The sequence below is a fragment of the Myxine glutinosa genome, chromosome 8, assembly GCF_964187855.1.
Source record: "Myxine glutinosa chromosome 8, kmMyxGlut1.1, whole genome shotgun sequence".
Taxonomy (NCBI): Eukaryota; Metazoa; Chordata; class Myxini; order Myxiniformes; family Myxinidae; genus Myxine; species Myxine glutinosa.
The window spans coordinates 112375969-112388101 of NC_136268.1; the positions used below are offsets into that span (position 1 = coordinate 112375969).

General features: G+C 42.7%; 1 protein-coding gene across 2 annotated transcripts in view; it reads left to right on the forward strand.

Moving 5' to 3' along the window:
- Positions 1–12133, forward strand: part of LOC137433175 (uncharacterized) — a 130454-nt gene that overhangs the window by 73418 nt on the left and 44903 nt on the right. For both annotated transcript variants that reach the window (XM_078783686.1, XM_078783687.1), the window contains exons 20-21: positions 9876–9958; positions 11680–11718. In XM_078783686.1, coding sequence (XP_078639812.1) covers positions 9876–9958; positions 11680–11718 — 122 coding nt within the window. The remainder of the gene's footprint in view (positions 1–9875; positions 9959–11679; positions 11719–12133) is intronic.

Sequence of the window (12133 nt, forward strand, 5' to 3'; positions counted from 1 at the left end):
AAACATCACAAAGTGCACCACACACAGGATAATCGAAAATGTGAAATCTATATTATAATAGCCGTAGATGATTCTGTCTGTCTGTCTGTCTATCTGTTGGGTGTCTGTCCGGGGTGTGGCTTACTCGGTTTGCAGAGTAGCTCCACCCATAGCTCCACCCATTCTGGGAGTGGCTATAAACAAATATCCACCATTTTATTAACTCGCATAGCTTTGAGTCCTGTTTTGTAGGCCCGTGGTGTCTTGCTCTCCCCCAGTTTTATTTCAAATCAAATTCGATAAATCATTTCATTTTTCACAGTCGCTAACATAGTTTTAGACTCGGTTGAAAAAAAACGGGAAGAAAATCCGATGAAAGTTGCCGTTTATAGAACGAAATGAATTCTCAAAGGCCTGTAACTTCAAGGCCATTGAGTCTCTCTCACGCCTTTATCTCCAATCTAACTCACCATATGATTTCATTTTTATCGATGGTTTTACTTTTAGACTCGGTGTCAGCAATAATTGAGAACAATCCACACACGCGGGAAAATGCAGATATATTTTTTAAAATCGCGTCATGGTGTATCATACACCGCCCAACATGACACCGCCGGCAATGTGTCGATATATATTAAAAATTCGCTTTTGCTTTTCCGTTATGATATATTACTATTTCGTTTGATGATAGTCGTCACAAAAACGTCAACAATGATGCCGACATATATTTCTTCGTTTTTATTTCATTCAACATATTAGCCGGAAGTAAAATATGTTTCAGGAAATTACCGAGAGATATTTCTTCGTTTTTTTTATTAGTTATGTGCGCATACACTTTAAATAGGTTTATTTGAAATCTTTAATTTTCCACAAACATTCCACACACGCGGGAAAATGCAGAGATATATTTTTTAAAATCGCGTCATGGTGTATCATACACCGCCCAACATGACACCGACGGCAATGTGTCGATATCTATTTTAAATTCGATATATCATTTCATTTTTCACAGTCGCTAACATAGTTTTAGACTCGGTTGAAAAAAAACGAGAAGAAAATCCGATGAAAGTTGCCGTTTATAGAACGAAATGAATTCTCAAATGCCTGTAACTTCAAGGCCATTGAGTCTCTCTCACGCCTTTATCTCCAATCTAACTCACCATATGATTTCATTTTTATCGATGGTTTTAGAGTCGGTGTCAGCAATAATTGAGAACATTCCACACACGCGGGAAAATGCAGATATATTTTTTAAAATCGCGTCATGGTGTATCATACACCGCCTAACATGACACCGACGGCAACGTGTCGATACATATTAAAAATTCGATATATCATTTCATTTTTCACAGTCGCTAACATAGTTTTCGACTCGGTTGAAAAAAAACGGGAAGGAAATCCAATGAAAGTTGCCGTTTATAGAACGAAATGAATTCTCAAACGCCTGTAACTTCAACTTCAAGGCCATTGAGTCTCTCTCACGCCTTTATCTCCAATCTAACTCACCATATGATTTCATTTTTATCGATGGTTTTGGACTCGGTGTCAGCAATAATTGAGAACATTCCACACACGCGGGAAAATGCAGAGATATATTTTTAAAAATCGCGTCATGGTGTATCATACACCGCCCAACATGACACCGACGGCAACGTGTCGATATATATTAAAAATTCGCTTTTGCTTTTCCGTTAAGATATATTACTTTTTCGTTTGATGACAGTCGTCACAAAAACGTCAACAATGATGCCGACATATATTTCTTCGTTTTTATTTAATTCAACATTATTAGCCGGAAGTTAAATATGTTTCAGGAAATTACCGAGAGATATTTCTTCGTTTTTTAAAATTAGTTATGTGCGAATGCACTTTAAATAGGTTTATTTGAAATCTTTAATTTTCCACAATATAATTTACTTGCCATTTATCATTTGATGATTACGAGACAAATTCCTCTTGAGGATCGTGACAATTCATGCGCTGCGTGGAAACTTCTATTTCCAAAATGAATGAGACGATCGATGAAGAACGCAGACTTGAACAGGATGCAGCAAGAAAACGAATGAGACGGGCGAACGAGTCCATCGACGAACGTCAATGCAAACTTGCGGGGTCACCCGTGGGAATCCCACGGGTGACCCCGCTAGTTATAATATGTTGTCTTAATGTTTTTTTGACAGTGTAGCCCATAGGGCAAAGCCGACGAGAACAGTGTTTGTCTGTCCGTATGTATGTATATATGTATGTATGCCCCCTTAAACGTACACCAATCAGAGCTGATGATCTGGTCACATGACAGGGGTGATGTGTTGTCATGTCATACTGATATGACTGACGACGGCTGACTCCACAAAGCCGCCATTTTGATTACTATGCCGTTCAGGCCAGACATATCGTTGCACCTGTCATGTATCACAATCTGCATCCTCTACCGCAACGTTTTTCATTCAGTGTGAAACACAAACAAACAGGTGAAACACATGAAGTACAACACGTGAAAATAAGGATATTTTATAACACTCCCGGTGTGTACCCCGGTTTAGAATAGGTACACCGTATCCCTGCGTGTCATCAGAGGCGACTAAAAGGGTTGGCGTCAGGAAGGGCATCCGGCCATAAAAACATTGCCTCAAAAAGAGAACCATGACAATTACAACTACATATGGGCAGGGTACAGCCCGAAGTACCCCGTGGGGAACCCGATCGAAGCAAGGGTGGAAAATCACTCCATTTATGACGACGAAACGTCTGATGCCCGAATAGAAGTGGAGATCGGTTTCTGAGGTTTGGGAGATGGAATGTAGGGACAATGACAGGGAGATCAGGAGAAGTGGTGGAAGTATTGGTCAGAAGAAGAGTGGACATATGTTGTGTGCAAGAGACGAGATGGAAGGGAAGTGGTGTGAGAATGGTGAAAGGTAGGCAGGGACAGAAATACAAGTTTGTGTGGCAAGGGTGCCCGGAGGGCGTGAATGGAGTTGGTGTCCTGTTTTCTGAGGAGTTTGTAGACAGTGTGGTGAGTGTAACTAGAGTCAGTGAAAGGTTGATGATGGTGAAAATGATGATTGGAAAGCTCTTGGTGAACGTCATCTCGGGATATGCTCCGCAGGTTGGTCGGAGCGATGAAGAGAAGGACAAGTTCTGGTGTGCGATAGAGAAGCTGATGGAAAATGTGAAAGATGAGGAAGGTGTTGTGGTAGAAGGAGACCTAAATGGACATGTGGGAAGGAGTAAGGACGGTTTTGAGGGAGTTCATGGGGGTTACGGATATGGTGTGAGAAATGGAGAAGGTGAAAGGATTTTTGGAGTTTGCTGATGGAGCTGATTTGTTGATTTGTAATACTCAATTCCAGAAAGAGGATAATAAGCTTGTTACATACACATCAGGTGGGTCGACGACAACCGTTGACTACCTGATGGTGCTTAGGCGAGATAGGGGGCACCTCCGGGACACAAAGGTGATCCCGGGGGAGGAGGCTGTTTCACAGCACCATTTGGTTGTCTGTGACATGAGGGTGAAAGGTGTGAGGAGAGCTCGGCGGATGAATGAAGGTGTGGAGGTTGAAAGAGGTGACAGTAAGGGAGGCATTAAAAGAGAGGCTGAGTAGGGTAGAGGGTGATGTGGTTGAGCTTGAAAGTGGTTGGATGTCAATGAAAGCTAGTCTGTTGGGAGCCGTTGGTGAGGTATGTGGATGGACAAAAGGACCACCGAGACACTCGGAAACGTGGTAGTGGGATAATGAAGTTGGAAAGAGGATTGACGAGAAGAGGAAGAAGTTCAAGGAGTGGCAGAAGGCGAAGGGTACGGGGGCAGAAAAAGCAGAACATGAAAGTGAAAGGCAGCCAAGAAGGCTGCAAAGAAAGAGGTAGCAAAGGCGCAGGAGGCATGTAGGAAAATGGTCGGAGAACGCTTGGATTCGGAAGAGGGTCAGAGAGCGGTATTCAGGATTGCAAAGTAGATAGCGAAAGAGAGGTGTGATGTGATGGGGGTGAGTTGCTTGAAGGATGAAGTGGGACAAATCGTTGTGGACCCAGATGGAATTAAAGGAAGATGGAAGAGATATATGGAAATGCTGTTGAATGCAGAGAATGAATGGGATGGCAACATAGAGAGTAACCCAGTTTTAGGACTGGCAGAGAAGATAACCGAGAAGGAAGTTGAGGAAGCCATAAAAACAATGAAGAGTAGAAAAGCAGGAGGGCCGACGGGAGTTGTGGGAGATATGTTGAAGGCAGCAGGAAGTTGGGGTGTGAAGAGAATGACAGAGATCTGTAATCTGGTGGTGAAAGAAGGCGGCATTCCAGCGGATTGGAAACTGAGTACCCCCGTCCCTCTATACAAGGGGAAAGGTGCCCCTCTGGATTGTGGCTCGTATCGAGCAATAAAGTTATTGGAGCATGGAATGAAGGTATTGGAAAGGGTTTTGGAGAGGAGGATAAGGAAGAAAGTGAAGATTGATGAAATGCAGTTTGGATTTATGCCAGGAAGAGGAGCGACAGACGCGCTTTTTATTGTAAGGCAGTTACAGGAAAAGTACACGGAGAAGAGGAAGAAGTTGTTTCTTGGGTTTGTTGATCTGGAGAAAGCATTCGATAGGGTTCCAGGCGAAGTAGTGATATGGGCATTCAGGAAGTTAGGAGTGGAGGAATGGTTGATCAGAGTAGTGATGGCAATGTACAAAAGAGCGCGCACAGCTGTAAGGACGAAGGACGGGAACAGTGGTGAGTTTGAGGTGAAGGTGGGAGTGCATCAGGGGTCGGTACTAAGTCCAGTACTATTTGTAGCTGTGATGAAGGTGCTGGCTCAGAACGTAAAGGAGGGTTTACCGTGGGAGTTGTTGTATGCAGATGATCTGGTGTTGAATGGGGAGAGTATGAATGGACTGAAGGAAAAGATGAACAAGTGGAAGGAATGTATGGAGACAAAAGGTCTGAAGGTGATTATCGGAAAGACGAAGGTGATGACAAGTGGTAAAGCATGTGGAGAGGTGGAAAGAACTGGGAAGTGGCTGTGTACTGTGTGCAGGAAGGGTGTCGGAGTGAACTCCATTCAATGTACAATGTGCGCTGAGTGGGTTCATCAAAAATGTCGTGGTCTGAGAGAGTCATTAACCAGTGTGGCAACTACATTCAAATGTAAGGTGTGTGCAGAGGCAGCTGCAGATGGAGGAAATGTTGAGTTGGATCTTGGAGACGCGTGAAGCTGGAAGGTGTGAAAACATTTTGCTACCTAGGAGACATGCTGAATGGAGAAGGTGGATCAGACTCAGCAACGGTTGCTCGAGTGAGATGTGCATGGAAGAAGTTTCGGGAATTGAGTGGCGTGCTGATGAGGAGGGGAGTGTCGTTGAAGCTGAAGGGAAAGGTGTATGCTGCATGTGTGAGAAGTGTTATGATTTATGGGAGCGAGACATGGGTAATGAACGTAGAGCAGCAACGAAGGCTGTAAAGGGTGGAAATGCGAATGGTTCGGTGGATGTGCGGAGTATCGTTGAGAGAGAGGAAGACAAATGATGAATTGCGAAATATGATGGGAATAGAGCCTGTGATTGATGCTGTGAAGAGGAACAGGTTGAGATGGTTTGGTCATGTGTTGAGGAAGGATGAAAGTGACTGGTTGAGAAGAGTGATGGAAATGAATGGAGAAGGAAGTAGAGGATGGGGAAGACCGAGAAAGACTTGGCTAAAGATGGTGGAAGAAGAAATGCGGGCAAGGGGGTTAACAAGGAGAGATGCAGAAAATAGGGCAAAATGGAGAAGATTGTCATGGGGACCGCAAGGCTAACCCCCACTCTAGCAGGGAAAATGGCCTTCAAATGCATGTTGTTGTTGTTGTTGTTGTTGTTGTTGTTGTTGTTGTATGACACTTGATTGTTATTGTGGCTGTGGTTGTTGTTGTTTGTGGGTTCTTTCTGTTTCGTTTTATATATTTTTCTATTGCTTCGGAAAATATCATTACTGTATATATAATTCTGTATGCTCGTTCCGTGTCCTTCTAAATGGTTTCTACTGTCGTAGAATAATAAATGTTTCCGTTCAAACTGTTGTTGAACAAACCATGCATTAGCGCTTCTTCCTCTTCTTCAAACTCGCAAAGAGGCTTTTGGAACTGGACTATACTATTCATGATTAAACAAACGATTTTTTATGTTGTAGATGTTTGGTTCCTGTGTTTACAGCGTTTGTCTCTCCGTATGTATGTTTGTCTCTCACATATTTATCCAACATATTGGGAGAGTTTTATAGCGACAATTACGCTTCTGAAAGGTCGAATGTAATGCCATTTGGCTTTGCCAGTTATGTTTCTTTCACCACACTTTGGGGAACGTTCATATATTACGTCATATACCTGGTTGGGGCAAATTATCACACTTGATGATTGGGGGAACTGAAATTATGACAACAGGGTGATGATATATGATGGGAGTCTGGTAGGGGTGTGCACGCCCCCCAGATCATATATAATTAAAACTTTGATTACGGGATGTTTGGTTCCTGTGTTTACAGCGGTTAGGGTGGAGGGCTTGGGATCCTTGGGTCCTGAGTTTGTAATCCAGGTCAGCTGTTGAATTAACACCAGGTGGTGTTGATTCAGCCTGTCATCCTTCCGAGGTTGGCAAAATAAGTACCAACTCACTGGGTCCTCTCTCAAGGAGGTTGGTGGCAGGATTTGCACTCCAGCTGCCGTAAAACACCTCATTCCGTAACACACACCTGTGTGTGTCGGGATGGTGTGAGGTCACTTTGATAGCGTTGACTAACTCACCAACATATAGTATAAACCATTGTCTCAATGCAATCTCGTCACTTCCGTGGTGACAGACAGCTTAGAGTACTTCAAAATAATTTAATATTTACATTATTTGCTAACTGGTATCTCCACCCAGGTCATACTATCCTCTTCAACTGAAGTATCAAAACAAGCCCGGCTACGCCGCTGTTAGACTTTCGGTCTTGTTTTTGTTTGTTTGTTTTTGTATGCACATTCAAGGCTCGTGGAAGAGCCAGATCACAGAATGGATCAGGATGCAACAGAACAAAAGGAACAGTAGAAATAGAAGGGGGAAACAGCAATAGCTAGGCCGAGGGAGAAAATAGACGGAGACTGAAAAACAAGGGATGCGGGTACGAATGAAGGGGAGAGGAAGATGCGGGAGGTATGGACACGATGGATACTGGAGCAAACTCTCAAGGAAAAAATTGGAAAAAAATTATTTTTGATTGGTGGGGGTGGAGGGTGAGTGGTTTAAGTACAAAATACTATGGTTTTGCGTTTTGTTTCGTAGTTATTTGTTGGATATTTAGATTAAATGTACAAGTTACTCCAAAATGTATACAGGGTGTTCCAGAAAGACCTGGACAACTTTGGTTGTTAATATATTTATTTCTACAAAATATACAACAATACCCTTTGTTTTATATGATACAGAAGCTTATAAAGGTTTCTTTATTTTTAGGTCTGATGGTTTAATTTTAAAGAGAATGGTGACTCCACAGGAGAAATATCAGTGTGTCGAATAGTTCATCGAGACGAGATCTGACATGCAAGTTCAGCGTAATTTTTGTACAAGGTATGGAAGAAATCTGCCATCGTGAACTGGTATTAGATCATGGTGCAAGAGGTTTAAGGAGATTGGAAGTTGCCAGAAACAGAAAGTTCCGGTCGACCAAGCACAATTGCTGCAGAAATTGAACGAGTGTGTGTCATTTCAACAAAGTCCCAGAAAATCAATCCCAGGTGAATCCAGAGAACTGGGACTACCAACCACCACTGTACACAGGGTTTTGCATAAAATACTGAAGCTTTGCGTCTATAACATGCAGATTCTGCAGGAGCTCAAACCAAATGATGGGCCCAAACACAAGGCGTTTGCCTTGGAAATGCTCAGTCGCATAGCGGATGGCGAAGATTTCCTGAAAAGGTTATATGTATAGGGGAGGTATAGGGGAAGTATAGGGGAAAGTAAACCGGCACAATGTGATGATCTGTGGTTCTGAAAACCCCCACGTGGTCATTGAACACATATGCGACAGTCCAAAGGTCAATGTGTGGTGTGGCCTTCTCCATGACCGCTTGGTTGATCCGTCTTTCTTTGCAGAGGACACAGTGACCTCAACAATTTACATGAACATGTTGGAAGGATTCACATTACCACAGATTGAAGACCTGCAACCCGAGATCATTTTTCAACAGGACGGTGCTTCCCCTCATTGTCTTAGTCGTTCAAGCCATCCTGAATGAAACAAGAGAAAAATGACCACAGTGTGGTCACCAGCTGCGACGTGTAGAATCATGAGGATATCCGTTGCAATATGCGCTACCAAATTCAACCAGTCATTAAATTATACGCATGCACTAGCGTCTTTTTGTCTTTCAGTTCTGGTCTTGTCCTTTGTTTTGCGATGCACCATGCTTCATCAACTGATTACATATAATGTATGGACGTGAATGTTATTTATTAATGTTAATTCTGGGTGGCAGAGGGATAATTTGAAACGGGCTTGGTCGGTAGGGGAAGTCCGAGTGTATGCGCATGCGCTATTCAATAATTACACCTAATTTGTGTCAAGTTCTGTGAAACGAGAATGATATGAAAACATTCATGTTGTCTTTGTTGCTAAATTTATTCTGGTTTCTTCAAAAAAAATCGCGATTTTAGTCCGTGATGTTCTTACCTCATACCAATGCACGTCCGAGTGTATGCGCATGCCCTATTCAATAATTACACCTAATTTGTGTCAAGTTCTGTGAAACGAGAATGATATGAAAACATTCATGTTGTCTTTGTTGCTAAATTTATTCTGGTTTCTTCAAAAAAAATCGCGATTTTAGTCCGTGATGTTCTTACCTCATACCAATGCACGTCCGAGTGTATGCGCATGCCCTATTCAATAATTACACCTAATTTGTGTCAAGTTCTGTGAAACGAGAATGATATGAAAACATTCATGTTGTCTTTGTTGCTAAATTTATTCTGGTTTCTTCAAAAAAAATCGCGATTTTAGTCTGCGATGTTCTTACCTCATACCAATGCACGTCCGAGTGTATGTGCATTCGCTATTTAAAAAGGCACCCCAACAACAACAACAACAACGCGGTCCTCTCATAGAGTTGCTCGTCGCAGCTAAAAAAAAATCGAGGTCGCTAGATTGGCCGAAAAGGACCAACATAATCACCAGATATAACTCCCCTTGATCTTTTTTTTCTCTGGGGTTTGTTAAAGATTTTGTCTACAACACCGAAGTGGCAAACGTGCAGGATCTATGTTCTTGGATCACAGCTGCATGCTCACTGGTGGATGCAAATATGCTGAGCCGAACAGGTAAATAACTTTTGTACGTGTCACCTTGATGTCCTGCGCACGACAAACGGAGCTCAAATTGATGTGTATTGATGGTGTGTACAGAACTTTGTCGGTCTGTATCATATAAACCCAAGGGTATCATTGTATCATTTATGTTTCTAAAGATATTAACAACCAAAGTTGTCCGGGTCTTTTTGGAACACCCTGTACATGTTGTGTCCATCATTTGACAGCAGTTTTGTTTTGTCTTGCAGTGATAAAATCATAGCCTATAATTTGTTGACTGGTTAACATTTCCCCCCACCCCCCACCCCCCCCCCCCCCAAAGTATCCAGTCTAATGGGAAAGCAATTAATTAAATTAATAAATGTGATGTACACATGCATTGTTTTGCTTTGGTTTTATGTCCACGTTGGTTCATGTGCCAGGTGTAAGTGCCGAGTTCTCAGATGGGAGTACCAAATGGGCCAATCCATTTTAGCTTATCATTTTGAAAATGATGTACGTTATAATTGTCTGCTCCATAATGATTGAGTTAATAATGGACATCGACATATTATTGCATTTAAAATGATAATGTTATGTTTGCAGGAAGAGAAGAGGCAATGAGGCAGCGGCAAAGGATCCTTACATCATGACACAACGCAAACTCTGCATCATCATCAACATTAAAGGTAATGTCATCACTATTGTGTATCATGGTCAATACAGAGTGTCCGTTTGCCCGAAGCGGTTTGTCGGCGGCGTTACAACATCGGACAGGTGACCACACAACTGAGGATGCAGTAATTAGTTTGTTCCGGGTGCCAGCAATAACTCACCTCCACATGATGGATATCTCTAACGCCCACCAAATAATGCTGGCAGACTGGGCATCTGCCTTAACATGTAACATGGGATGAGTACCACATTTATATCCGTACCATCAACTAAAAACATTTTTACCACCCCACCGATGAAGTCTGTGACCATGTATCCAGTTTGGAAATCCGGAGATGTCCATTTTGCAGAGGTTGCGTGAATATGACAATAAATTCCCCGGACTTCCATTTACCTTTCTAACCAGCCATGATACTCATGCAAAGGACGTCTGTGACTCAATGGGACCGACTCGATGAATAAACGTTCCCATTAAGATTTCAGTCCTCCCTTCTGGAATTGGTTTTGACAAACTTCCCCGTCAATGCCTCATGCTCTTCCTCTGTTCCAATTGGTTCGTCTGATCATGTGCATGTGAAGGTCAACATCTCTCCATCTATTCTCAGAGAACAGCTTCAGTGTTGGTGAGTCTGGCAGTTTAATGAGGCAAACTGGCAGGGACTGCAAGTAGCCATCACACTTCCAGACTGATATCCCATATCTGCTGGCCCTGGTGTTAATTCAGTCTGGGAATTCTCCCACATAACCCGGCTCCCCTTATGGACAGATTCATCCCATCTCACCTTCACTTATCCTACCCTTCTTCCCACCCATAGTTCACTGAACCCTGTGGTGAGGCAGTTGCCTTGAAACAACTTGCATTCACCTCCAGGAAGGCAAATCCAAATGAAGGCAACCTCAGATCATTCCACGAAAGCCGCAATAAATGTATGTCCACTCTCAGGAGAGACAGAAAAGAACATCTGTCCAACCTCAAAAATGAACTTTCAAACTTGTCTCCCTCCTCTAAAACCAGGGGGGAATGGGTGGCGATATAGAGGTTGGGATGGGGTGAACGGGTGGTAGGAGGAGGTTTAGGGAGAATGGGTGGGGGTAGGGCGAGGGGTTTCGGATGGGGGTGAGCGGTTGGTGAGAAGGAGAGATTGGGAAATGCCCATGTATGTGTCTTTCGATTAAACCCCATAGTGAAGCAACAAGCAGGATTCCGTTGGCTGTCGCTGTGCTGTGGGCCAGTTTATGCAGAACAATAACATTTATATGAAAGTCCGTGCGGTGAAGGATCTCTGGTTTGCTCTTGCAAGATCGATCGGCTATCTTACGAGAATGCAAACTGCCGTCGGGGCATATGACACTCACGTTATTGCACTCAGACAAACATACAAACAAATGAGACAGACCGACATATGCTCCGACATAAATTTTCAATTTTCATCATACCTAACAAGTCTTTGGTGGCGGAGGTAATAATAATATTTACAATACTAATAGTAAAAATAATGGTATAATAACATGGCCGAGTCTAAAGCATCATTGGCTAAGCGAGTGTGAAAATGTATAATAAAGGCGAAAAGGACTTTGGATACAAATGGAACTCAACTGCACAAATGCACCTGAACTCTTGAACCCTCTGGCCCCACCTCCCCCCCCCCCCCCTCCCTTGGCCACTCCCATAGGGAGCAGGTCTTTCAAATAAGATAAAATGCCATTTTCCTTACTCATTCTTTGTTTCCCTAAGGGTCAAAAGAGGATACCTCTACTGTTGAAAACGCTTATGGTAAGAAACCTCATTAAAATCTATTTGTAGAAAATAAGGGACATTCAGCATCATTAAAATCTGTTTGTTTTCATGTTTTCATGTTTTCATGTTTTCATGGTTTCATGTTTTGATGTTTTCATGGAGCAAGGCCTGCGAAAAAAGGTCTCGCTCAACCCACATCACACACAGTTTGATGGCCTATTCTGTTAGGGCAACTCATGTGGACCATTTTTGGAAAAATGCCAGGGGCATAGAACAGGCCCCTTTATATGTGGTATGTGTCATGTGGCAAACTATATAAAAGAAGGGACATTCCATAGCTTATAGAAAATGCCAATCAATACAAAAGAAGGGACATCAAAAAAATATCGTGCGCATGCTGGACTACCCTTTTGTTGTTAGGAGGAACCACGTAATGCTCTAGAAAAGTTCA